General features: G+C 48.3%; 3 protein-coding genes across 5 annotated transcripts; all 3 read left to right on the top strand.

Annotated features, from left to right (window-relative positions):
• The first annotated feature begins 3,654 nt into the window (after nt 1–3,654).
• LOC129341220 (uncharacterized) lies at nt 3,655–5,859 on the top strand. Its single transcript, XM_054996296.1, has 2 exons — nt 3,655–3,731; nt 5,650–5,859. Exon 2 carries the CDS (start codon nt 5,668–5,670, stop codon nt 5,857–5,859), a length of 192 nt encoding a protein of 63 aa, XP_054852271.1. The 5' UTR covers nt 3,655–3,731; nt 5,650–5,667.
• Nucleotides 5,860–8,328: 2,469 nt separating this feature from the next.
• Nucleotides 8,329–8,658, top strand: LOC129341224 (uncharacterized). Its single transcript, XM_054996311.1, has one exon. The coding sequence runs from the start codon at nt 8,329–8,331 to the stop codon at nt 8,491–8,493; it is 165 nt and encodes a 54-aa protein (XP_054852286.1). The 3' UTR covers nt 8,494–8,658.
• An 18-nt stretch (nt 8,659–8,676) lies between these two features.
• On the top strand, nt 8,677–19,246 carry MKKS (MKKS centrosomal shuttling protein). 3 transcript variants are annotated; one of them, XM_054996266.1, is made up of 4 exons: nt 8,677–9,673; nt 12,682–12,857; nt 15,033–15,143; nt 17,722–19,246. In XM_054996266.1, the coding sequence occupies exons 1-4, from the start codon at nt 8,683–8,685 to the stop codon at nt 18,160–18,162; spliced, it is 1,719 nt and encodes a 572-aa protein (XP_054852241.1). In that variant the 5' UTR covers nt 8,677–8,682; the 3' UTR covers nt 18,163–19,246. The 3 variants fall into 3 exon arrangements, with proteins under 3 accessions (XP_054852241.1, XP_054852258.1, XP_054852249.1); XM_054996283.1 differs by lacking the exon at nt 17,722–19,246 and adding an exon at nt 16,065–16,098; XM_054996274.1 differs by lacking the exon at nt 15,033–15,143.
• Nucleotides 19,247–27,440: the final 8,194 nt, after the last annotated feature.

A 27,440-nucleotide genomic window follows, 5' to 3' on the forward strand; every position in this document is an offset into this window, starting at 1 on the left:
TCATCTATCAAATGCACTGAAGCCCTGCAAGGCAAAGAGAAGTGTCAAGTACAGATATTATGCATAAGTGCACACGCAAACAAGCCCATATACAGTCCTTCAGTAAAAGAGGTGACTGACTAGTCCTGTTACTGTATATGCGCACAAAAATACTTCAGGAATATCCTGCAACATATATACATTAGGTGAAAATAAACAAATACAATTGAAACAAAGATTTAACACATTATTGCAGCGCGGTGAAGGGGTTTAGACCAGTACATGAAAACGTGCACTGAAATAAACTATGGTGATATTTAAGGTGCCAAGGTGTATTTGTTTGCTGCAACAGACTCGCACCCAGCTACCCCTCTGGAATTACACATTCTGTGGGTAGCCTTTGCAGCCTGGTCTCCTCAAATCCATCATTCTGTCATTCCCATGAAACCCCAAATCTGTACAAAAGAGATCTCACTTGCAAAGCTATAGAGGTGCAGGAAGAGCGCAGAATGGAGAAGCAGAAAGGGCGGTGGGGCCATTCAGGCCACCAGAAGAGTTGCGGTAGACCAGGGCCCCGGCCCTCCGCGCCCTGCCAACTCGGGCCACCTAATCCCAAGGGCTGCCACCTCGTCGGAGCCCAGAGAGAAGGGCAAGGCTGCCCTGCGAAGGCCGGCCCGATGAGGGGCGGGAGAGGGCCGCCCTCGCCTCTCCCAGCAATAGGTGGGTCGCCTTGCTGTGGCGAGAGACTGGACGGGGGAGACTCTGCCCAGTCGCTCCATGACCAGGCACTTCCCCGCTCTGGACTGGCTGCACTCCTTTGTGAGTCCGAGGCGGAGGCCCTTCTCCAGGGCCGTTGCTCGCCCACCAGTCCGCCGCTGCAGAGCCATCAGGAGCACCCACCAGGGCACCCTCCCCAGCTCTGCACCTGACGGACATCCGAGTTGTACGCAAGAAGCCCCACCTAACTCAACAGGGTTTGCTCCCGAGTAAGGCAGGAATACGCACAGTGTCTTTGAAGGGCGCAGCATCGCGCTCGGTGGGTCCCGCTTCCAAGTAAACCTACAAAGGACCAGGCTGCACATCCCGACCTACAAAGGACCAGGCTGCACATCCCGACCTGCTCACGCAACTAACTTGGCGCTGGAGATGCATCCAAGGAGCTTACCTGGGGGGGGGGGGGGTTCTTGAACATGGGGGGGGGGGCTTTAATGTGGGCTGGGGGCGCTCTCTGGAAGAAGCTTCCGTAGCGACTCCCTTAATTCCAGACCGCGGGAACCGCCCAAACCACCCGGAAGGATGCAAGCGCTTTCCGGGACCCCGGACCGCAGCCGCCTCCCCAGCACGGCCCTTAGCAACGGGCTCGCTCACAGCGCGGGCATCCTAGCAACAGCAGGGGCGCAGATGCGCCGCGCGATGCTCGCCGGGAAAGGGGAAGGGCGACGTCGAAAACCCGAAACGGAGAAGCTCCAGGAAGCAGCGCGCGAGGGTTTGGAGCGTTAGCCGTGGACGGAGGATGAGAATTTTTACTTAGGGATGATGCAGTCCGCGCCATTTAAGTCCTTCGTGGGAAGTACTTAAATGAATGGCATAAATGACTATTGAGAAAACGGGGAGATCCCTGAAGAATAGAAGCCCCGAAAGCCCATTGGCATGCGTGGACTCCGTTGAACTACATTACAGTGCGGAAAAAGCTGGAACGAAGATATGGAATGGATTTCGAGAAACCGGCTGCGTGCCTGGATTTCCTCTGGTATTGGAAGGACAGCCGTCAGAGTGGAATCACAGTACGATGTTTGGGGTGGAAATCTCCTGGGACCGAAATGATAGCCTTGAAAGTGGAATAACAATCCCTGAGACAGTCCTTCCATTCGGCTGATTGTCTTGTAGTCCTAGAGCCAAGCTACAAGTGACGCCTGACACAGGTTGGACGCTTGTCAGCTTCCCTCAAGTTTTGATGGGAAATGTAGGCGTTCTGGTCTTGCAGCTTGGCTCTCCATTTAATTGAAGTTTACAGAACCCCCCCCCCACACACACACACACTGAGCAGAGGGGAAGGGGGGTGCCTGGCGAGAGCCCAATGCCTGCACTCCCCTCCCATCTGTATGTTCTCCCTCCCACAGACAGCAGCTCTGTAAACTTAAATAGAGAGCCAAGCTGCAAGACCAGGATGCCTACATTTCCCATCAAAACTTGAGGGAAGCTGACAAGTGTCCAACCTGTGTCAGGCGTAGTTTCTCTCTTAGAACTCGTTTTCTACACCCAGAGACCATCATTCCACTCTGGGGGCTGCCATTTGAGTCCCAGATCTCTGATTCCAGTCCCAGTGATTGTCCACTCTGAGGTCTATCATTTCAGTCTCAGAACACTTATGTAACTTCCAAGAACTGTGAATATGTTACAGAGCTGTGGTTCTCGAAAGCTTATGCGACAATAAAGTTGGTTGTATCTGAGAAGAGTTGGATGCATCTGACTAAAGAGAGCTGTGGTTCTCGAAAGCTTATGTGACGATAAAGTTGGTTAGTCTTAAAGGACTCTACTATTTTGCTACTACAGACTAACACAGCTAACTCCTGGATTAATGGGAATAGTTAGCCATCTCATTGAACTATGGGGGGAGAAATAAGAATTAGGGGGCCAGTCCAGCTACTGGGCAGGCCTTAGAGACTGTGTTCAGTCATAGTTGGGGGTGGACATCAGAGGTGGAAAAGGAAGGAGTGGGGAGTCGCTTAACTACCCCACATGCTCTCGACCTGCACCTGTATCCATAGCAGTAAAGATGCATTGTCAACTGTCTGTCTCTGGCATCTCCGTTGCAGCAACACACGGAGCCCCAAATTCTGCCCAAGCCGCCTACGGGCTCCCTGCCCCAAAGCGGCCAGCACTCCCAGCAGCCACGGACTCCCCTCAAAATTCACTCTGAAATCACACAAGGACGTCCAAGGAAAGGGCTAAGAAACAGAGAGACCCCGTTCCTCGTGGCATCTCTAGGGAGACATGAAGAAGAGCGGGGTCTGAGTTTTTTGCAGTTCTGTCAGAACCGGGCTGTGATATGTGATTTGATGTAGGCTTGGGAGGGGGGGGGTACAGTAAAAAAAAAGATCTATGAGGATATGTGTAGATCCTAGGGTTGCCAGCTCCAAGTTGGGAAATTCCTGGAGATCTGGAGGATGAAACCTAGAGAAAGTGGGGTTTGGAGAAAGAACCTTGGCATGTCATAATTCCATAGAGTCCACCCCCAAAAGTAGCCATTTTCTCCAGGTGAACTGATCTCTGTGGCCTGGAGACCAGTAGTAATTCCGGGGGAACTCCAGCCACTACCTGGAGGCTGGCAACCCAGGTAGATCCCAAGATAATTCAAGAGGTGGAACGTGCCACAACAACCCTGCAATAATGTCTAATCGTCTGCAGCTGCAGCCTGTGGGCCTCCTTCGCCTGCACTGTCTGGCTGTTGTACAGACGGCAATGAGCTAACGCAGTAATCCACCTCCGATCTCCCGGACCCTCCCGCCCTGGCGTTGGCAGGCCTCGACCGGCAGTTCAAGCCAGCCGCGCTCAAGAAGCCTCCCAGCGAGACCTCTGCCCTCTGAGCAGGCGCAGACACGACATCCCCAGCATGCCTCGCGCCCCTCCTCGCGAGGCATGCTGGGAATCGTAGTCTCCATTTCCGGCCTCGCTTCCGGGTCGCTCTGCGGCGCTTCACAGGTTGGAGGACTGACCTCGGCTGGGTTCTTTGCCGGCTCAAAGACGCGCAGGTAGCCAAGGGCGGGCGGGAGGCAGCAGGGCCGGGCCGGGTGGAGCGGGAGGCCTTATTCGAACGTCCTAGTAAAGAGTCCAGTAGCGCCTTTAAGACTAACCAACTTTATTGCGGTATAAGCTTTCGAGAGCCACTGCTCTCTTCGTCGCATGCATCGTCAGCTTTCGAGAACCACAGCTCCCTTCGTCAGCTGCATCGTCAGGTTTTGAGAACCACAGCTCTCTTCATCAGATGCATCGTCAGCTTTCAAGAACCACAGCTGTCTTTGTCAGATGCATCTGACAAAGAGAGCTGTGGCTCTCGAAAGCTGGTGCTGGAATAAAGTTGGTTACATCTAACGAAGAGAGCTGTGGCTCTCGAAAGCTGATGCTGGAATAAAGTTGGTTATATCTAACAAAGAGAGCTGTGGCTCTCGAAAGCTGATGCTGGAATAAAGTTGGTTACATCTAACGAAGAGAGCTGTGGCTCTCGAAAGCTGATGCTGGAATAAAGTTGGTTGCATCTGACAGAGCTGTGGTTCTCAAAAGGTTATGCTGCAATAAAGTTGGTTGCATCTGACGAAGAGAGTTGTCTCTCTCGAAAGCTTATGCTGCAGTAAAGTTGGTTAGTCTTAAAGGTGCTACTGGACTCTTTACTGTGTTGCAACTACAGACTAACATGGCTAACTCCTCTGGATCTCGAGCATCATAGTCATTTATATTTATCATTATGTGATATAGTGTGCTGTGGCATCTGTAACTGCAGCGCGGAGCATCCAGCCAGCCTCCCTGCTGGCGGGCCCATTGAGGCTCCTGGGGCCCCCTGCCCGGGCGTGTCTTTGTGGGCTTGGACCACCTGGGCACCCCCACCCCACCCTCCAAGGTGTCTCAGCCCCTACACAAGGCGTCTTAAGCGGCGTTGCAAAGATGAACAGGCTTCAGTGCTTTACTCGAGTACACAGAACTGTTAAAGCCTGCCCATGTTTGTCATGTTTGCCTGGTGGCTGCAGCATAACATGGCTGGCTGGTCACACGTCGTCGTGCCCGAGCAGAGTGACATCTTTCTAAGCCCCACTGTCTCTTAACAGTGGCTTCTTTAAAAAATCAGGCCTGGTTTCTTTCTCATCCAGTGTGTTTAACTCCCCACTTGCATGCGCAGTGGGGAGCACATACTGTGTTGCACGCATTGGTTTTCCAAGGGAATGGGTACTAAGAGTGCATTTTTTGACAAGTAACCTAGCATTTTGCATGATTACCCTCCGAGACTGAACTGGGTGTTGCTGTAAGTGATTGTTTTGGGGCAGCGGTCATAACAGAGGGCAACAGCATCTGATTTGCATGCAGAAGGCCCCCGGTTGAGTCCCTGTTGTCGCAGTTAAAGGGGTCAGGTAATGTCAAAGACCTTGACCTGACCAGAGGATACACAGCTGACCTTGACAGTCCAATAGTCTGACACATTTCAGGGCAGCTTCTTGTATTCACGTGTTCTTGTTGTGCCATTGGCTAGTCGCAATTCCTGGTCCGGCCTTTGGAGTCAGAGCTACCTAGTAATAGCTCGAACCCCGGACGCAGGAGGTCCTGGGAGGGAGGACTTCGCAGATGACAAAAAATTGAATCTGATCTGTTGAATCCTTTATGGCATTTTTGTCTCACTTTCCAAAAAAAAGACTTCCGCTGAGGTTGTTGATTGTTGTTCAGTTGTGAGAAGCCGAATTCCACACTCTCAGTTCTTTGGCGCACTGCAAGTCAGGAATGTACTTGGCTGCAAGTCCAGCTTCAGTGGATGGGAGTCACTTCTCAAGGACTTATGGGTAGGGTCAAGCTGTACAAATGCAGACATCCAGGTCAGGCTGAATCCTGCTCTCGTGGGGGGGGGGGGGGGCGGCTTCAGTAGTATCCAGCAGAACACATTTAAAACTCTCCACTGTCTTTACATAGGTGGGTTGCCAGAACGTTATGGGTCTTAAAACCATTTGGAGCAACTACAGAGTTCTGATTGTTATGGGAACTGGCCTTGCACTGGTACACTGGGGTTGGTATAACATCAAGTCCAGTCCTGTTTTTCAACCAAAGAGAAATGAGCTTGTCCCAGAACCTGGCATTGTGACATACGTGCTGGACCAGGAGAAGCAAGCCAAGGGGAAGTAGCTATTCACGGCTGTGGAATAACGGAAAGGTACGTTCTTTGTGCAGCCAAAACCAGAATCAACTTGGCATACAACTCACTTGGGAATGTAGCTCCCCCTCCGGCCCCCAAAATGATCCCCTTTCAACTTGTATTTTCATACATCTGGCAAAAGTGGATTGACATGCGTCAGTAACAAATGTCTCGTGGGGCAACCCCAGTTTGTATAAATCGAATGTTGTTATTATTACCTTTGTGAGAGCTGTAAATGTAGCCATCCTGCAGAATACACAGCTTTGTTCTTGGTGTGCGTTTTTTCTCTACATTTCACAAATAACATTTTTTTTAGCTTTCCCATCTGTAACCATCTGTCATTATTACTAAAGACTTTTAAAATATCTATTTTGTAAAGCTCTAAAAAAAAAAGTGAGTTATCGAAAAAAATTCCCCTCCACCCAAAATGGCCCTGGCCTGGATAGCCCAGGTGAGCCTGATCTCCTCAGATCTCAGAAGCTAAGCAGGGTCAGCCTTGGTTAGTAATTGGATGGGAGACCTCCAATGAAGACCGGGGTTGCAGAGGCAGGCACTGATAAAGCATCTTGGTTAATCTCTTGCTAAGAAAACCCCACCAGGGGTCGCCAGAAGTCAACTCTGACTTGAGGGCACTCTCCACCACCCAAAATGAAATTCTTCCAACCCTTTGAGCTAATTTATAGGAGCAGGCTTGGAACTTTTCTTTCTTGAGTTCTATGCAAGACAGGCAGTAGGGCTACAATCCCACACTAACCCTCCTGCCTTGCTTTTCGAAGCTAAATAGACTGAGCGGATTAAGCATAACGATATAAATCCCTAAGAGCCGTGGCTCTCAAACCACGGGCTGCAACTCTTGCAGGTGGGTCAGCAGATCGAGCGGCAGAACAAGGGAGAAGGATCTGCGGAGTTTGATGGCAAATTTGGGTTTGCCTCTGCAAAAGGGTCATGAAATACAGCCTGGTGTCCAGTAGTCCCGTACGTTTATAGACATGAAACAAGGAAAACAAAGTATAGACTTGTTCGGTGTTAATTGATGTGAGATGGCTGTATTTCGTTTCTTACTTCTTTTACACCTTGCCTTTCTCTCTAGTGGGGACCCAAAGCAGCTTACATCGTTGTTTTCTCCTCCATTCTATCCTTCCAACAAAACCCCCTTGGGATTGTAGTGGGATTGGAGCCCTATTGCCTGTCTTGCATAGAACTCAAGAAAGAAGAGTCCCAAGCCTGCTCCTATAAATTAGTTCAAAGGGTTGAGAGAGGCTGGCCCAAGGTCACGCAGCAAGCTTCCCATAGCGGAGCGGAGGATTTGAACCTTGGTCTCACAGTTCCTAGTCTGACACTCTAACCACTATACCACACAGTTGGAGAGGGGAGAAATTTATTATGGAGTTTCTTTGCAAGTGAGTCCTGCAAAGTATATTCAGTGTCCCTCTGCTTTCAAAAGCTGGGGAGCCAATGCCTGAGGCACATTGATTCTCATACGTTCATGCTTCAGAACATAAATACAGTACCAGTGCCTGGTTGCTTGGCTTTATAGAAATGCTCGGCAGTTTGTGGTGTGTCCCTATATGTTAGTGGGTCCTGGGTCTGGAAAGGTTGAAGGTCTTTGAATTGAGAGCATGAAATCACATGTTTGGAAAGAGGGTGGAATTATAACCTCACTTGTGTCAGTAGGCCCAGAGAGCTAAGGCTGGGAACCCAAGCTGAGCACTGAAAGTTTTATCATAGTTAGGAGCAAGCCTTGGAGAAATCCTTTCCACCCAGAGCGACCCTGTCTCCCTGTCCTGTTGCGCCATGGTGCCTCTGATCCTTATGTATGTGTATTTGCAGTTGGACCTTCCAAAAGGGCAGCCCAAAAAAACCCCCAAAAAACAGCCTGGTAATTCTATAGCAGCTCCTTGCTAAGCAGCAATGCACCAAGCTCCTGGGCTGAAAACCATTTGACATCCATGTTGTAATCCTATGCCCAGGTGCTGTGGTAGGAAATTGTGGTTCGTTCTTTGCTTTATTTTGGGTGATAAAACTGTGGTTCCTCAGCCTCCCCTAGAACTTTGAATGGCTTCCTGAGGTGCCATTCATAGAACATCTGTTGAAGTGCGGTATCTGTAAACCGGAAAGGGCAGGATGGTCAAGAAATAATTAAAAAAACAGTTTGGAGGGCAGAACCTTATCTGCCTGTTCCTTCTTTAACACATTGAGCTCTAAAGACTTTCTTTTTTATTTAAAATGAAATGATAACATGAAAAAGCCATTATACTTGCATAATGTGTATGGGTTTGGGGTGGGTGGGAAGAAGTGTAGAAACTGCTTGAATGTTTCCACGTTGCGTTTGCACACATGCTGTACCGTGCCGGCTGTCTTTATTGGCATAGTCTTATCCAATGAACAGCCGCGTTGCCAGCTTTATGGCATCTTTTTTCCATTGCAGGTGTGCTCACTGTGGCTGATGTTAAATCTCCATGAACAAAGAGATGAAGAGAATCAGCTGGGTTAGGAAGAACTGGCTGCTTGTGGCTGGAGCGGCATTTGTTGGCATCCATGCCGGTACCTATCTTCTACAACGGGCCGCCAAAAGTTCTGTGAAATCAGACATGGGAATTAAACAAAAGGATCTTGACAAATGAAGCATTATCCGCCACATCACATTTCCACTCTCTTAGTAACTTGTTAAACATCCAATAATGAGCACTCTGTCAGTGTGTTTGTCATTGACTGCAAAAGAGCATTGTGTGCACTTTTCATCTTTAATTCATTAAATGTGGTTTTTAGAAATGGAATACAACTAATGCCGGACTGCGACCTTACTTGGGAAGATGTCTCGGGTTGACGTTAAAAAACCATCCTTATGTACCAGTGAACCCTTAAGTCAAGAGACGGTTAGCCGTGCTCTGTCTGCGTTCAGTAAAATAGTAAAGTCCTGCTATGGACCTACAGGGAGGCTGAAGCAGCTTCACAACGGTACGGGCGGCTACGTCCAGACAACGTCGCAGTCTTCAGCCTTGCTGAACGGCCTTTCCGTTACGCACCCCCTGTTAAAGCTGCTGACTGCCTCCGTACAGAATCACATCTCGCGCTTCAGTGACGGTGGTTTGTTTACAGCCATTTTGTGCTGCAGCCTCCTTGAAAGATTTCAGGACTTAAAGGTTGCTTCTTGCATGTGTGTAAAAATTAGCCAGCACCTTTTGAGCAGTTGCACGGACTACCTGACTTCTGAAGCGTGTGGTTGTAGAATACCGGTGGACTTCAACAGTTCTAAGATTCTTCTTGATTTGGTCCGTAGCGTATTAACCAGCAAACGGACTTGCATGCTCAGCAGGAAGGAAGCTGATCATGTCAGTATATTGATACTGAAGGCTTTTTTGCTTACAGTTCCTCAGAATGTTGGAACTAGTGTTAGGTTAGGAAAATGTCTCTATGTACCTATGAAAGATAAGAGCGTTATGGATTCTCGGGTCTATGCTGGGCTCCTAATTGAAACACCGGAATTCGACCTGACAAGAATGCTTCCTGCCAAAAGAACGGCTTCGAGCCCAATCAAAATGGCCCTTTTCTCTGTGTCTCTGTCCGGAGACTTCTGTAACCCTGGAGAAGGAGCTGTTGTCGTCCACCACGGAGTTTCCCTAGAAGCAGCCGTCTTGGATCAGTTGCTTGGTTTAGGCCAGCGGATGGTCAAGGATGGTGTGGGCCTTGTGATTTGCCAGAAGGTCGTCCACCCAGCCTTGAAACAATATTTGAAAGCGAACCAGGTTGTTGTTATAGAAAGAGTTGGAGTGGTGATGATGGAGCCCCTGAAGGAAATGACAGGTAATGGATGCTTTCACCCCTGACAGCCTCATGAGACGTTTCTCAAAGAAGAGCAGCGTTACTCGAATCCTTTCTGTTGGCAGGACATCTGCGGAGTTCTGTTAGATCCTGGAGTTGTGCAATATAGAACATATGAATGGCTGGCTTTTATGCACATTTTCCTGGATGGCTGGCTTTTATGCACATTTTCAATTCAGCATGCATTGACCACATGGGCTCAATGGACAATGCACATAAAAATGGCCACTGACCACAGATGTTAAAAAGAGCACCTATTAGGAAGATTGCACTGACCAGTCAGTATGTATAATCTCTGGCAAGTCGTTGGTCAACGAATGTGCATTTTCTTACAAGTGGAAAACCTGCATGCTGGCTGGACAATGTGTGAAATAACTTGTTTGATTTTCTGCCTCTCTCCCCCTGCCCCGCCCGATTTTGGAGGCTGGGCATTTTGTAATATTAACCACACCATCAGCTTTGCATATTTTGTGGAATGTCCTCTGAATGCCCAATAGCAGTGCTTTATGCACAGCCTCCATTCCAGTCACATGGTTTACTGTGTACATAAACTAAACCAGTTCTGCATGTGGCAACTTACTGACTCCAATCCTGTACCATAATTTTAAAACAGCCTCAGAGCCAGTCAGTCCGGAAAAAGTCCCGAGAACCTGTCTTGTTGCCCTGTTCACCTCCACTCATTCCAGCCAGGCTCACTTTAAAAACACCCTGCGAACTACATCTGCATGGCAGGAGGAATCGTTACCAGTTCCTTGATCATTTTCCCCCTCTTAGGTCTACAGCTGGCAGAAATATTTATAGCCTGAGGCAAAATCCAAGAGCAGCAGTTCTTTATAGAGGCAGACACGATGAGGAGAGTACCAAAACGCTTTTTGTTGCTACACAGTTCCTCAAAACTAAAATAAAAATCCTGATGGGATTCATAGTTCCTGGGGTGGGGGGAGTTGGAGGGGTTGATGCCCACGATTTCTGCCCTGGCTACTACCAATAAGAGGCAGCTTTGATGTTTGGATGCAGAATGAGCAGAGAACCAAAGTATGAGAGTAACATGGGCCCTTTGGTTTTCTGTTTAATTTGGAATCTCTGCTGTTGACTGTGTACTTCTGAGGACAGTTGACTTGTAACACAGACCTCATTCTGAATTGTTCAAAACAGCAGTACCCACTCTGCAAATCACGGAAAGCTAAATTTGCAATTACCAACCCAAATGGATATGTGACTGCTGTGTGCTCTTTGTGCCTCCCCACTAAAGATACATACACATTCATATAAGACATAACGGAATATTAGATATATATGACCTTTTAAAATTACCAGATTACTTCTGAGCTTGGAGTGTTGCCTCTCCCCACTACTGACCCACCTTTGCCAACCGTTGTGCGTGAGATGAGACGGGATGAGAGGAAGGGCTCCCCTCTCTGCCTTCGGGTGGTCTGACCAGAATGAGGAAGAAGGCTCCTGGGGGAAGCCAAGCTGGCCGCAGAGAAAGGGGAGTGAAGCCAACATGCTCTTTCCCTGGGTGGTTGCGGCACTTTCTCCTCTCTGCATCCAGCTTGCTCTCCTCCCATTATGGAGAAGGATGGGGGTTGTTAGAGAGGCTGGACCCTTCACCTCCATCCTTGGCATGAGGCCTGCAGCTCAGGGAGGCTCGTACGTGTCCTTGAGTCCCTGTGGCAGCAGCTGTTTCAAGGTGGAAACCATCTGCCTAAACACAACGCCCTTGCTCGTGTTCCCGGAGCATGGAATGGATGCCGCACGGCAGAATAACGTTCCAAAGAGCCACATGTGGCTCCTGAGCCTTTGAGTGAATATCTCTGGTTTAAACTGAAGTAAGGACATAAGAAGAACCCTGCAGGATCAGACTGGGGGGGGGGCATGGCATTCAAGAGCACCCCCAGCCAAGTTCCTCCAGCAATCCCACTGAGGGCCAAGCTAGAAGTGACGAATGACACTTGAATGGCAAGTGAACAGACTCATGTGTATTCCTCCCTGTTCACTTGCACTCCACTTGCACTCCACTCGATCAGTACGTAGGGCCAAGCTAGAAGTGACGAGTTACACTTGAATGGCAAGTGAACAGACTCATGTGTATTCCTCCCTGTTCACTTGCACTCCACTTGCACTCCACTGGATCACATAGTGATCACATGTATTCCTCCCTGTTCACTTGCACTCCACTTGCACTCCACTCGATCACGTGATCGAGTGGAGTGCAAGCGAACAGGGAGGAATACACGCGAGTCTGTTCACTTGCCATTCAAGTGTAATTAATCTCTTCTAGCTTGGCCCTAGAAATGCTCGCCTGTTGCTTGAGCCCAGTAGCGCACACTCACCATTTAGTTACTGCAGTGAGCAGGTGTTGATTGACTTCTCCTCCACATTCTCACAGGCCTGGTCTGACAGGCAGAGGAATGCGGTGGGAGAATCTTGAAGTGGTAAAATGTGATGTACCACTTGAGAACATAGATAGGGAGAATCACGTTGTACGGCTTCCTGCCAGTACGATACCAACATACCATATTAACATACCATGGAGATACGCTCTGCCCTAGCCCTTTCATGTGATGCGGCTGGGTTCCTGCTTACAGAGAATTATTAATGCAGACGAACGCTGAAAAATGTAACCCCTTAGCTGCAGGCTCTAGTAACACAGTCCTTTCTACCTAGTGTTGCCAACTCTGGTATGAGAAATTCCTGGAGATCTGAGGTTGGTACCTGAAGAGGGCAGAGCTTGGGGAAAGGAGACAGCTTCGAGGCCATCCTCCAAAGCTCCCATTTCCTCCAGGGGAACTGGAGATCTGTTGTAAATTTACCCCCTCAACACTCTGCCATCTCATTCTGCCAGATGTGTAGCTCAGACTTGACTCTTGAGGGTGTTCCGGGGCAGGCCTGGCTACGCACCCACCCACCCACCTCCTTTGCTGCCATGGATGTGAACAAGTTAGGCCTTAAGGGAATGATGAATATGATTATTTTTCCTAATTGGACAGGATCCCAGCCCATTCCTTCTCTCCAGTGTCTGTCCCGTGCTTGCTACGGAAATCTGAAGGATCTGCAGATTGAATACTTTGCTTCCAAGCGGTTCTTGCATCTAATTCCTGATGACCCAGCAGTCTGCAGTTTGATGCTTTGTAGCAGGAATGAAACTGCATGGGATGAACTGAAGGTAAGAAGAATCTCTGTGCATTGGCGGCAACATATACTTTGTGAGAGAAAGTAGATGTCATTTCAGGGGACGGCAGTCCATGGCAGATAGATCCCCAAACCCCTCACAGCAAGCACTCCAGTGCATTGGTTGAAAAGGTCTTTATTCAGAGATCCATTAAGTTCATGGGTACATCCATAGATGGGAAAGGTTGGCAGGAATGAGTATACAAGCATATGCACTATTGATATAAGGAGCACTATTTCCCCCTCCCCTTGAGCAGTTAGCATTTAGGCGCGAAAATCCTAAAAAGTTCCATGAGAACATAATAGCTTAGTCTGGAGAGAGAAAGGCAGATCACAAGGAATCAAAACTCCCTCTTTGCCCAGTGAAGAGTTACTTTCTGAGATAACAGTTGCTTATTCGGGGAGTAAAGTACTTTCATTTTCATCAAGCAGGTTCACACTGATACTTGATTATGTGACTACAGTACAGCACAATCACATGAGCGATGCATGAGATCAATGTATTGGAGCAGAGACACATAAATGACATGGATGGGTGCAGACACGACAGTAGAGAATACATATTAAAAATGTAAGCATGAGAGCAACTCATATAAATATTCAGTAGGGAGCTATGTAGGTCTGTAGCAGAAGAGCAAGATTCGGGTCCAGTAGCAAGATTCGGGTCCAGACTTGATTTCTGAGGTATGAGGTTTTGAGAGTCAGAGTTGTCTTCGTTAGATATGAGGAGTGGAAAAAGGAAGGAGAGCCAGTTTGGTGTAGTGGTTAAGAGCTGGGTTTGATTCCCCACTCCTCCACTTGAAGCCAGCTGGGTAACCTTGTGCTAGTCACAGCTTCTAGGAGCTCTCTCAGTCCCACCTACCTCACAGGTGTTTTGTTGTGGGGATAATAATGGCATACTTTGTAAACCGCTCTGAGTGGGCATTAAGTTGGCCTGAGGGAAGGTATATAAATTGAATGTTGTTGTTGTTGTTGTTGTTGTTATCCAGGCAGAAGGTAGGAAGGGTATTGTAAATTAGAGTGTCAGGAAGCTGGCTAACTACAGCATGCATTGATGTACCCTGAAGTAAATACAGCAAAATAGCAGTTTAGCCATTGTACCACATCGTTTATGTTCACTGACGTTATTCCATCCTGACCACGTGGACAAATTTCAAAAGTAGCTCGCTTGCAGCAGAAGCAGGCACATCCTTTGGGGCAGACTCCAGGGCAGAGCTGTCAAGTTCTTCATTTGGCGTTGTTGAGTATTCGGGGTTCTCTGTGTTACGTGCTTCTGATGGTTTTACTTCCATTTGGAATCTGTTGTTCTGAAGAGATCATGGCGGCACTTCAGCCAAGAGCAATTCTGTGAGGTATTTGGGTCAAGGGTTACCTCAGTGAATCCCTGCCTGAGGGCCAAACATGAGGTGACAGGGGCATTGGCCACATTTAGACATATGTCTGCCTTATTCATTTTTTGAGGAGGGGGTCTCCCTCAAAAGGCACGTGTTAGGTGAGGGGACCAGGACACCTCCTCCTCCATTTTTTTTCTTCCAGTTGCCTCAGGCACTTTTCCCTCACATGGAAAAAATTGCCTGCAGTGAAGTAAAGTACAAGGAGAGAGGAGGCCAGCTCTCTTCATCAGCCTGGACCTCGACACGCCTCCCGCTTTACACATAAGCAACAAACCTGGCCCACCTCACCAGCTCCCAGATGTGCTGGGCCAGTCGAAGCTTATAGTAATTCGTTCTGTTTGACTTGAAAGGACTGCAGTGTATGAGCAACGTGCCTTAATTATTAACGTAGGAAGGCATTATTGTGAAAATGGGTGGGAGACACCTATTGAACGTGTTAAATTCTTCTTATTCTTATCGTGGTGTAGCAGCTGGTAGTTGGACGTGGAGCTCACATCCCTTGCTCAGCCGTGGAGTCGGCATAACGTAGTCACTGCTTTACAGCCTGAAAGGCCTCTGAGATTTTTCTGAGGATAACATGGACTAATCCATATGCAGTGAGTTCTGGTGGGATACAGTTATGATAGATTACTGGTGTGGGCAGGAAAACTTGTCGTCTTTAAAAAAACAGAGGCCGCCCCCCCCCCCTCCCCCAGTATTTCTTTTTCTAGAATTGAAACATAGGCCGCCTTCCCTTGCTTTTTACTAAAAAGAAAAGTCTTTTGTTTCATTTCTAGCTTGTTTGTCAAGCGGCCGAACACGTTTTGCAGTTAACGGTCAAGGATCCCTGGGTCTTGTTAGGCGGTGGCTGCACAGAAACTCACCTGTCCTCGTACATCCGGCACAAGGTACGAAGAGACTCTGAAAGCCTTGCCGAGGCTCCAGCAGCCTCTTTTTATTAACTGGGTATCTTGCTTTTCCAGCAGGTGTCCCCCAAAGTGGCTTGCGTGAATAAAGAGACAGCCTTTGGGCCTAAGACCTGAAAAAGCAAGACATGCACGGGAAGAGAATGGAGGGGAAAGGCAGAGGGCGCGGGGCGGGGCGGGGGGGGATCAGTTGGTCACTTGGACTTTCTGCACGGAAGGGCCAGGCGGGCTGTCCCTCACTTGGCACCCTCACTTAGATGGCAGTGAAAGATCCACCTTGCGGCCCCTGGACTTGTCCCAGTTGAAGGTGCAGATATTTGCTATATGCCACCACCAGTCCCTTCGGACTCCCCAAAACGAGGGTCCAGGGGTCAGGAGCTGCAGTGGGGAGGGGAAAGCGGGTGAAATCTGCTGACCTAAGAGGGGAGAGCCGTGCCCCCTTCCCTCCACTGCAGCCCCCTGACCAGCGTGGCTGTTAATTCTCCCGCTGTCTATTTTCTAACAGCTAGAAGGGACTGCTAGGAAAAGGAGATTGTGGCAGAGATCCGCATTTGTACCTCTTATGGTAGTTTGGCTCCAACCCTGTGGCTGAGGCTGGTTGTGCTTTCCTTTCTGTTCTCCTTCAACTGGCGAGAGCTGGCTGCCCCCCACCCCACCCTTGCCATGGTGTTCTTCCTGGTGGGTGGACAAGGCACAGCTGTTCCTCTGGCTGGAGTTGGAAGCCTTAATCGTCCTTTCCTTACTCCTGTTTCAGGACAGTATTTTATGTTACAGATTTCTGTGATTATTTCTTCTAAAAAAATTCCAAAGCACCAGACAGGCTGGGAGTTGCATTGGAGTAGGAGTATGCACACAGAGAGAGAGACGCATAATCCTTTAACCTCAAAATCTTCCTCCCCTTAGGCTACCTGCATCTTCCCTTTGTTTTAAGCTGTGTAGGTGAGAAAATGCCTTGGGGAAAGGTGAGTTTGAGTTGAAAAACGATCCATAGGAGGAGGGTTATACGGCATCTCTCTACAAACCCAGAGAGTCAGTGTGGTGTGTTGGGCAAGGCTATCGTGCTGCCATGAAATCTGGCATACCATAGATTTACACAGGGCTTTTTTTCAGCTGGAACGCGATGGAACGGAGTTCTGGAACCTCTTGAAAATGGTCACATGGCTGGTGGCCCCGCCCCCCTGATCTCCAGACAGAGGGGAGTTGAGATTGCCCTCCGTGCAACAGTGCAGCACGGAGGGCAATCTAAACTCCCTTCTGTCTGGAGATCAGGGGGCGGGGCCACCAGCCATGTGACCATTTTCACCGAGGGTGATTTAAAGTTTTAAAAACTCCCCCCTTGTTCCAGCTGACCCAAAGTGACGTCATTGGCCCTGGGAGCATGCGTGCCCTTTGCATGCGCACATGTGGTACCAGCGGCACCACCTCCCACCAAGAGTTGCCCCCTGTGCTGGCAACCCACTGAGTTCCACCACCTCTTTCCCCAGAAAAAAAAGCCCTGGATTTACACAAATCTGTGGTGAGACCACACGTGGAATACTGGGTACAGTTCTGGTCACCACACCTGAAAAAGGACATTGTAGAGCTTGAAAAGGTACAGAAAAGAGCAACCAGAATGATCAGGGGGCTGGAACAACTGCCTGATGGGGAACGCTTAAACGCTTAGGGCTGTTTAGCTTAGAAAAAAGGGGAATAACGGAGACATGATAGAATTCTATAAAATTATGTATAGTGTGGACAGAGTGGCCACGGAGAAGCTTTTCTCCTCATAAACCAGGGTCATCCTCTGAAGCTGAGGGCTGGGAGATTCTTCACACAGTGCATAGTTAACTTATGGAACTCACTGCCACAGGATGTGGTGATGGCTGCTGACTTGGAAGGCTTTAAAAGGGGAGTGGACAAATTCATGGAGGACGGGGCTATCAGTGGCATTTAGTCATGATGGATATCTACTCCCGCCAGTACCAGAGGTGGTGTGCCTCTTTATCTAATTTGCTTGCGAGCCGGGCAGGAGGATGCTGTTATAACCATCCCGCTGGTTGGCCAGTGTGTGAACAGAGCGCTGGACTAGATGGGCCTCTGATCCAGTCCAGCAGGGTTTTTCTTCTTCAGTTCTTAGAGCACAATATCCACAACATATTTTGTCTTCATTTTTTCTGCTTTACTTTTATTCTTTAATATACAGCATATAAATGATTATAAACATCTGTATTTACCATGCTCCAAATTGAAATTTTACAGACCCGTAAAAGATTTGCCTCTTTTTGTCTTCCTCAAATTTTCCTTAGTGCGTCTGATTAGCTTCTTCAGCAATAAAATTCAGTAAAGTATAATTTTTTAAAAAGCAATATAAAACCCCTGAATGCAGAGCTTTAAATGAAATTTATTTCCAAGTAAGGATGATTCAAATTGCATAAAAAAATAAAATTAATAAAAGTATCAATTTGTCTTTATTATAAACGCTGCAGTCTGTTTTCTGGATTTTAGAGGTTTGTTTTTGCATCTTTAATCATGATTTATAAGGTCTGTGATGGTTTTAATATATTTCTTCTTTCTCTTTTAGAGTCATAAAATGCCAAGTAGCACCCTGGAAAATTTAGGTTGCTCTCAGACAGAGTTCCAGTTGGTAGCGGACTGTTTCTGCCACTCACTAGAGACTCTCGCGCGCTGTCTAGAGCATGACGGCGGCGAAATCCTCACGGATACAACTTGGGGTCACTTTTGGTCCGTTCCACCAGATGTTCCTTACAACTCTACCTGGTCAGATTTTGCTTTGAAGTGTGGGTGTGGCCTTTGTGGCAGCGATCAAGACCTCAGCTGGAGGGCGCTTCACCGTCCTTCTCGCCCGTTTCCTCCCCAAAGCTGTGTTAGTGAGTCTTCTATAACCTCTGCTGATAACCTCGTTCTGGATTCTTTCGCTGCTAAATGTAATGGTTTGCAAGCTGCAGTGGAGACAGCATGTCTTCTGTTTGGTCTGTCGTATGTAGTTGAAGATCAAAATTAGGTCGTTTGGGTTTTTTTTATTTATTCCAGCGGCATTCTCCATCTAAAGACTGGGAGGGGACATTGCCTATCCTTTCTCCTCGCGCTCCTGTGTTCATTGCCCATTGCTGCTGCCAGGAAGAGCCTGCATGAAGGAAAGCCTCCCCCCTCTCCAAGCACGAAAACATCTGGTGCTACCTAGCCCTGGTTGCTTGGCAACACACATTGGGGTGGGGCTGTTCTCTCACAGCGGCTGCAGAAACTTGAAGGGCCAGAAGTTGGAGCAAGCAGACGGGGGACATTTTATGCCACTGCTTCCCACTCCCCCATTCACCACCATGCGGTCACTGTCTCTTTTTGTGTGCGCTGGCTTTTTAAACTGCATCTCGGGGAGGGGGGGGGGGCGTTGTTTTTTGGATTTTTTGGAGACCTATTTTCAGGCACTAAGTCAACAAATAAATACAAGGTACCCAGACTGACGTTGCAATCCTATCAAGAGTTGACGGGCTTCAGCAGCAGCAGCAGCTCTGCGTAGGATTGCACTGTGAAGTTGCGGTAAACTCCTCTTTAGGCTGTCTTGCTGCTGCTAAAATAATAGCAGGTTATCTGAAAGCTTAAAAGACATCAGCTCTGCAGTCCGGAGCGGAGTTACGCCTTTCTGTGCCCACTGACTTCAGTGAGCTGAGAAGGGTATAAGCATGCTTAGGATTTCTTATCGATGCACCAAAAGGAAGTTACAGGGTGAAAAATGAACCACAGGTTGAAGGCAGCGCAAGACATGGCTAATTAGTGTGTTTATAAAAAGGCAAATTAAAGCATTCGATTGAAACTGTAAACTTGAATATTAATAATTAGCTCATTTTAATTCCGCTAGAATTGCCACCAAAAAAAAAGGACAAAATCTTCTCCAGGAATAATTCACAATACAGCTTTTTCTGAAATCATTTATTAGCTGGTTCTACTTTGTTAATAAAAATATGTCCGTTGTGATGCAATTTGATGTTGTCGCCAGTTTCTCCAGTTAAAAGAATAAAATCTGGTGTTGATTTTTGGTAGTGTAACAGTCAGATCGAGAGAAAAATTAATTTAAAACAGGCTTTTCAAACTAATTGTGGGGGTTCCATTATTGTTTATATGGATGAAGGCGAGTCTGCAAAGGCATATTACTAATTTCTTTTCAGGACTGAGAGCCAAGCTACAAGTGACGCCTGACACAGGTTGGACACTTGTCAGCTTCCCTCAAGTTTTGTTGGGAAATGTAGGCATCCTGGTCTTGCAGCTTCGCTCTCCATTACAGCTGCAAGACCAGGATGCCTACATTTCCCATCAAAACTTGAGGGAAGCTGACAAGTGTCCAACCCGTGTCAGGCGTCACTTGTAGCTTGGCTCTAAGATGTATAATATTGAAAGGGTTTGTTATGCTCTCTTCTCTTGGATTAATTTATGGGAAGCATGCAGCCAGAGCTGTTTCTAGCAACTAACTGGGCATGTGTGGTGAGAATGCAACATAGCTCCTTCTGCATTTGAATGAGGAAGAGTCATGGTTTCCCCCTGACAAGATACATAAATATTTTCTCGTTACCCAACACACGCTTGAAAGATGTTCCTTTCATCATTACTGGGGTAGAGTTTTCATTTGTTACCCACAAAAATGGCGGCTAATTCTGAAAGCTGGATTAAGAAATGGCGTCTGGCCCACCTGTATTTATGGGCTTCTTGCAAAAATTCCATAAATGAACAGGACAAGGTTATCCTCATACTTTTTAAAGTTGGGTGTGGGGACAGGGTAGAACTGAGGCATGACGCAAGAAATTTTCCTTTGGTCCTTGTCTTGGATAAATCAGAACCAGCAGGCATGGTCCACGGACAGTGGACCAGAAAACCCCAACCTTGTGGAAGCTGTGGGTACCCTTGGAACTTTGGAAAGAGGTGGTGGATGCCGCTGCAAAATGGCCACCACTGGGCACAGGGAGGGGCAGTCAGGAAAATGATGGGAGGTTCCAGACCAAGCGTTCTCCTAAGATGGAGCCAGATATTTTGGAACGTGTGCTCCAGGCAGACATAAAGACCATGCCTCTTGGGTTCTTCGGAAGTACATCTTGCTCCAGTGTGGTGAGAGGAAGGCAGGATTGTACCAAGAAATGCAGCAGTGCCCACAGGAACTGCAAGAAGGATTGGTGTGACAAGGGCCATTTTTACACTGCTTACAGCAGTTCTCGCGCGAAATCGCGTCAGGAAGACAGTGGCGTTCCGGGAGCTCAGCGCGGTGTTCCGTGGCCGGTAAGCAGTGTGAAAATGGCCCTTGCTGCCCAGATGGAATCTTTCTTGACTCGCTCAGTCAACCTGAAAGACCCTAGTCTGATACTAAAAGGTTTTCCCTTTTGTAGAAAAGTGGGAAACGGCTGACACCACTTTTTAGCAGATCTTCAGTTATTATTCGTGGATCTTCTAACTGTAACAACGTTATACTTTTAAAAGAACCCTGGCTGGTTGGCTGTCCAGTGATCATAGAGTTCACTCTGAGGAGTTATGTCCCTTTAAATAAGGATACAGAGCTCCAGAGTGACTGTGCTGAGTTTGATCATGAAAAAAGGTGGTAGATGGAGTGAACAAATCCTTTTCTTTGTACACTTACAACTCGCAAGCAAAATCAAACAGTTCTTGCCGCAATTCCTTTCCCCAACTTTTTCTTCCCATGTGGGAAAAGTTACTTTCGGCTTTACTCACCCTAAACTAGGCCTGAATTACTCATGCAGATAATGTCTTTGTTTCAAGCTTCTTTTAGTTTGGGGGGAAAGGATGTCAGTGTTAGATGCTGCTTTATGTAAGCCACGTTGAAACATACAATTAAATACAGATCTTCCTGGCTTGTTTCCCTCCCAAGTCCCCCCCCCCTCCCCCAGGACCCTGCAATTTTATTAGCTGCAAGCGTGAGTAAGCGACCTACTTCGCCTCCTTTTTCTTTTTGTAAAATGGAATTACAGCTTGCTTATCTAATGCAAACTATAATGACTCCTGTTAAAATGAGAGCTGAACAGTAATGGGTTAGGGCAGGCGTCACCCACCTTGTTGAGTCTGTGGGCACTTTGGGAATTTATCACAGCATGCATGCCCACGAGGGCAGGCCAGTCACAGTGTCGGAAGGTTCTGGATATAAAGCCCTGACTGGCAGCAGCTCTTGAAGGTTTCAGGCAGACATCTTGGGTAAATGAGAAGGGGGGGGATATACAAACATTCTGTATACAAAATCTTTTGTGTGCTACTGACGGAGCAGCACCCTCTCCACGAGTGTTACAGAGGCAGTTTCTCCCTCCGTTTTTTAATGTGGGTGGTACAAGAGCACACCTGGGCATTGGGTTCAGTCAGGTAGAGCCATAATGTTATGGCATTATGTCTAATCTTTGCCACACAGTGTCATGAAGAGAGCCTAAGAATGAAGACAGAGACAGCTTGGGCCTTAAGAATTTACTACATCTGGTGAAAAAAATGTATCTGGTACCATTACCAGTACTTGTCTTGAATAATTGAACTGCAGAACATTCACAAGTGGAGAAACAGCCCTTTACGATTAATTTCCCAAGGACGTATCTAACATGATGGAGGCTATAAAACAAGCTTTAAGTAGAGATGGGCATGGACTGGGAAAACCCCACAGACTGCCGTCCTGTGGTCCATCAATTTTCACGGACCATGAACTTTTCACAGACCAGCCTGGTTGGCGGGCCGGTTTGTCAGTCTGTGGCCCGTCATTTCCAGCAGCCCTGGCTCCGCCCCCTTCACACCCAGAGAGCACAAACTTGCAGAGAAACTTCAGCAGCCTCTCCTCCAGCCACCCTCCAAGTTTGGTCAAGATTGCATTTCAGTCGTTTAAGGTACAGACCCCCAAAGCGGCTGCCCCCAGGAAACTTCGGGTAGATACTGGAATCACAAATGCCAGTTGACTTGCATTGGCTAGCAGCACCAAAAAGTTGCAATGAGGCGAAATCAAACAGAAAAGGGTGGGGGGAGAGCCCCCTCACTCACCACACAGACACCTTCCCAGACATGGCCTAAAGAATTCATTCATGCTCCTTTTTCCCATAGAGAAGAATGGGAGCTTTCTGATTGGCAAGCAGAGCTGCTTGTCAAGGTTTTGAGGGCTAAGATTGGCTGCAGAATGTCCACTCCTCTGCTGCCTAGGGAATTCATTCTTGTTCCTTGCTCCATAGAGCAGAATGGGAGCTCTCTGATTTGTGGGTAGAGCTGCCTATCAAGGTTTTGAGGGCTAAGATTGGCTGCAGACTATTCACACCCCTCCCCTTGCAGAACGGAAGCTCTCTGCTTGGCAGGCAGAGCGGCCTGTCAAGGTTTTGACAGCTAAGATTGGCTGCAGAATGTCCACCTCTCTGTTGCCTGGGGAATTCATTCTTGCTCCTTGCTCCATAGAGCAGAATGGGAGGTCTGTGCTCAGCAGGCAGAGCTGCCTATTAAGTTTTTAAGGGCTGCAAAGTTCTGCGGACGTCCCCTCCCTTCCCTAGGGAATTGGTAGATCAGCGCCAGGATGTCCAGACATGGACCATGGACGAACGGACCAGCCCAAACAGACCAAAATTGGTGAAAAAGGTGAGTCCCACGAACTGTGTGTTCGCAAACCACAAACTGGACCAGACAGTGTCTTATTTAGGTCCGTTTTTTGGATCATGCCTACCTCTAGATTTAAGTCTTTAAACAGATTTTCCGCATTTAAAAAGTACCATCTCCCAGCACTATGGGGTTTTACCTTCTGTCAGTAGAAGTTTAGCAAACTTATAAAACTGGAAGTACTGAGTTTAGGAAATTTACAAAACTTTTAGACGTGCACCCCATCTCTACATAACGTATCTACATAACATGGGGGTGCAAGCTCTGGCTTCAGAAGTTCTGGAGAACTGGGGGCGGTGCAGGCCAAGGGAGGCAAACTTGGGGAAGGGAGTAAGTGCAGAGGGGATGTTATACCACAGAGTCCAGCCTCCAAAGCTGCCATTTCCTCTAGGGGAACTGATCTCTGTCATTTGGAGGTAATTGGTAACTTTAACATAAAATAGCCATGCTGTAAGAAGATATCCCACACTTTCTGTTTGGGAGCCCAGATGGAAATTATTCGTGCTTTTCTTAATTATAGCACAGAACAATGTAAGTGAAAAATCGATGTGCATGTTTCAAAGAGACAACATATTGCAAATTGAAATGTCCTTTGAGATCTTTGAAAAGGAATAAGTACTTGCTAAATACTCCCCCCAATCCTTTTTAACATTTTGTTTTAATTTTAGAAGCTGTTTAAAAGTTTGAATTTGACTGGCTAAAATCTGAAGGCTGATCCATAAAGAATGGTTGCGCACAAAAAGTCAACAGTGACACTGGCGACCAAAGAGGGCTTTTTTGAATGCCAAATGCTGAAGGTTTAAACTGATGTTACTCTACAGTTGTTAAACCACGGCTCAGGTAGCCCTTGAAATTCATGCTGAACCAAAATGGGGGTGGAGGAAAGGTTACCAACCCAAAGCTTCCATCACACCATCCTGTAGTGACGCTAATAACGCTATATACACTGATCCACTCGGGAGGCACAAAGAGCTGACCTTTGGAACAATGTGCAAAGTGTGGGGAGAAGAGCTGCCCCATGCCTCCTCTCCCAGTATCTTCCTCTCACTGGGAGCTGAGCAGACACACTTGAAGCGAAGGGCTTGGGCTGCTTCCTTTGTCCGAAAGTGTGTGTGTGGGGGGGGGGGTTCATGAAACTTACACTGTTGGTGGATGTCCCATGCAGGCGGCAACCACCCATCACCCACAAAGCCCCCTAGGAAACAGCATAGCTACCTTCCTCAGACAAGTAGAGGGCGCCAGGGGAAGCAGCAGGTTTAATTGATGTTAATCAATATTCTCTCTGAAGTCAGGAGGCATTCCTACCTTAGACAAAGAGAAGCAGCTTACTATCAACAGAGTTACACATACAAATAGAGAGACATGCGGAACCCCTCAGAGTCCAAGGCATGCTGAGTTCTAGTCCACCCCCTGTACAATTAAAAAAACTCACAGCTATCTCCCCCATCACCTCCCCCAGTGACCCCTACTCTATGCCCAAAGAAAGGCAAAAAACCCCTCCAGGGTTCCCAGCCAATCTGGCCTGGGGGAAAATTCCTTCCTGAACCCAAAGTGGTGATTGGCATTATCCTGGGCGTATAAGAAAGGGCCACAATAGCCTAGCCACAATGGCTCATCTCTTCATGCCTTCCCTCTCTTGATCTCTATACATTCATACTGAGTGATAGAATCATCACTGCTGTTAGATGGCCATCCAGCCTCTGCTTAAAAACCTCCAAAGAAAGCCCACCATCTCCCAAGGAAGCCTGTTCCACTGAGGGACCGCTGTAACCAGGGCTTTTTCAGCCGGAATGCGGTGGAACATTGTTCCGGCACCTCCGTGTCCAGTGGCCCTGCCCCTCTGATCTCCAGACAGAGATCAGTTCCCCTGGAGGAAATGGCCGTTTTGGAAGGGGGGGGTACCTCATACTCCAGTGAGGTCCCTCCCTCCCCCAAGCCCCTCATGTGCGGTGCCCGCCAGCGGAACTCCTCGGTGTGGCATCTGGATGCCTCAGAGTCGGGGGGCTCCCACCGGGCCATGCAGAGCTCGAGCGCCGTTACTTGATCCCCACACTGTTGGTAGGTCGCCACTGCTGCTGCCACTGGGAGGCAGTATGGGTGGGCAGGGCTGGATTGCCATGCTGCTGCTGCCCGCCCCAAGAGCCGCCGGCCAGCCGCAGGCCAGGAGTGACGTGCCGCACCTCAGTCTGCCCTACAAAGGTAAGGCTGTACTGGGCTTATGGCAGACAAAGGAAGACTTTGTTGGTGCAGCCTCGAAGGTGAGCTAGGCTGGGCTGGGCTTGCGCAGAGGAGCCTCGCTAAGCAGCGATGCCTGGCACCACCAAGGGCTCTCTGGCCGCGCCGCGCTGGTGATAATGGGCAGGCATGTGGATGGCAGCACTAAAGACATAAGCCAGCCTCATGAATGTTCAGGCAGCACATGGCTGACAGGGGGGGGGGGGCTGCCAAGGAGCCTGGGGGTCGAGCAGGCTGCCTTAGGAAGATGGGCCGGGCTGACGTGCAGTGCGCGTATGCACCAGCAGGTCGTATATCACAGTTAATTCAGTTCATGTCCCCAAAATTATTGACTTTGGGATATTTAAGATCCATTTCTGATCTGCTGCTACTAAAACACACATGAACCAACGTTACAAGTAAGCCTTCTTGCTCTGTCACACACACACACACACACACCAATCTCAAGTTTTTTGTTTTGTTTTTTCTTAGACATTTCAAGATTAAAAGGGAGATGTAGACACATTAAAAGTTCCATTTTAAAAAATCAGTGAAAAAACTGAATTCAGATCACTACTAATGTTTTCAGAATTTTCCAGTGGATGATTTTAACGTTTCCATGTCAAAAATTGGACTTTTTTCCATGTCAACCAATTTAAGGAAGCAGATGAAAGACACATACTTCCCCTCTACCAGTTTCCAGCTGCCTCTGGAGATCAGGGGATTGGTTGCAGTACAGAACCATGGGGGGCACAAAAAGGCAGAACAGCAGACAGTGTGGGGGGAAATATTCATACTAATAATCCAGGTTAGAAATATGTGAATTATTTTATGGTAGAATCACAACACTAAAAGCGTTTTTGAACCTTTCTCACACTAATTGTGTGACATGTCTAAAGTCTGGAAACTTCTTTTTCAGCTGGAACGCAGTGGAACAGAGTTCCGGCACCTCTTGAAAATGGTCACATGGCCGGTGGCCCCGCCCCCTGATCTCCAGCCAAGTGGCACGGAGGGCAATCTCAACTCCTCTCTGTCTGGAGATTAGGGGGCGGGGCCACCGGCCATGTGACCATTTTTGCTAAGGGCGATTTAAATTTTGAAAAAATCCCCCCTTGTTCCAGCTGACCCAAAGTGATGTCATTGTGCAGTCCTAGGAGTGTGCGTGCACTTTGTGCTCACACATGTGGTACCAGGGGCACCACTTCCCACCAGGAGTTGCCCCCTGTGCTGGCAACCCACTGAGTTCCACCACCTCTTTTCCCAGAATAAAAGCCCTGCTGGAAACTGCGTTAAAGTTGATGCAAGTCCGTAGTGCATGAAAATAATGTTATTTCAAAGAATCCTGTGTGTTTCTTTGCCAGCAATCAGCAGAAGGTGACAAGCCCCCCAGAGGTAGGCCGCCACCGGCAGGCAACCCAGGAGTACACGTGGCGTGTGCGGTACAAAGGGGCCACGATACTGTCACTCCTGGAAGTGATGTAATCGCGCTTCCTGTGGGAGCATTCCTGCGCTTCATTTGGGGTTGATTTGGGCCAGTGCGACGATGTCACTTCTGGGAGGGGTGTCATTGCATGGGTGCCAGAGTACACCTGCATGAAGACAAATGCTGCTGGCACAAGGTAAGTGTCAGGTGTCCCCCCCCCCCCCCCGCTGAGAGTGTATAGAGACCTGGCAACCCTATGGTGTGTGCTCTTTCACGAGTTGCCATTCAATGCACCAACTATCTGCTTGGAGGATGGCAGAATCTGTGCACATCCTACAGTTTGTATCCAGCTGGCCACTGTATGCAACAATTATTAAACTGAGTCCATTCTTTTTCCCTTCAGGGCTTATTACATGTTGAAAGCTCGTGTGGGGCAGTGTCAGGATAGGACGCAGGAGATCTGAGTTAATATCCTCGCTCTGCCACGAACCTTACTGGGCACCGATGGATTGGGCTGTGAGCACCCTCTGTGCTTTGGGGAAATGGCGGTCCTTTTTCATCCTCACCTGGCTTACAGGGTTCTTGTGAAGATAAAATATCAAAGGTTGACCATATCCAGGGCTTTTTTTCTTCCGTAATGCTCCAGAATGGTGTTCCAACAGTTCTCAAAACTGCCCCCCCCCCTGCTCCTGGCTGTTTCGGGCCCGAAACAGCCAGGATAAGGCCCCAAATGGCCAGGATTGGGCCTCTGCCAGGTGGGGGAGTACTCTCCTATGCGGCAGCAGCCTGTTCTAGGCTGATTTGTGCCTGATCCTGGGCGTTTGGGCCATTTTGGCCAATTTGGGACCTAAACGGCCAGGATTGGGCTGCTGCCAGGTGGGGGAGTACTCTCCTGTGCAGCAGCAGCCTGTTCCAGGCTGATTCAGGCCCGATGCAGGCCGTTTAGGGCCTGTTTTTGCCCAATTTGGGCCCTAAATGGCCAGGATTGGGCCGCTGCTGGGCGGATAAGTGCTCTCCCATGTGGCAGCAGCCATTTCAGGCCC

Source organism: Eublepharis macularius, chromosome 1, assembly GCF_028583425.1.
Source record: "Eublepharis macularius isolate TG4126 chromosome 1, MPM_Emac_v1.0, whole genome shotgun sequence".
NCBI lineage: Eukaryota > Metazoa > Chordata > Lepidosauria > Squamata > Eublepharidae > Eublepharis > Eublepharis macularius.

Excerpts from the sequence above, each read along its gene's own strand:
- LOC129341220 (XM_054996296.1), top strand. The coding sequence starts at position 5,668 with ATGGGTCTTAAAACCATTTGGAGCAACTACAGAGTTCTGATTGTTATG.
- LOC129341224 (XM_054996311.1), top strand. The coding sequence starts at position 8,329 with ATGAACAAAGAGATGAAGAGAATCAGCTGGGTTAGGAAGAACTGGCTG.
- MKKS (XM_054996266.1), top strand. The coding sequence starts at position 8,683 with ATGTCTCGGGTTGACGTTAAAAAACCATCCTTATGTACCAGTGAACCC. Across the intron at positions 12,858-15,032 it reads CTGCATGGGATGAACTGAAG|CTTGTTTGTCAAGCGGCCGA; the intron begins GTAAGAAGAATC and ends TTTCATTTCTAG. Across the intron at positions 15,144-17,721 it reads CCTCGTACATCCGGCACAAG|AGTCATAAAATGCCAAGTAG; the intron begins GTACGAAGAGAC and ends TTTCTCTTTTAG.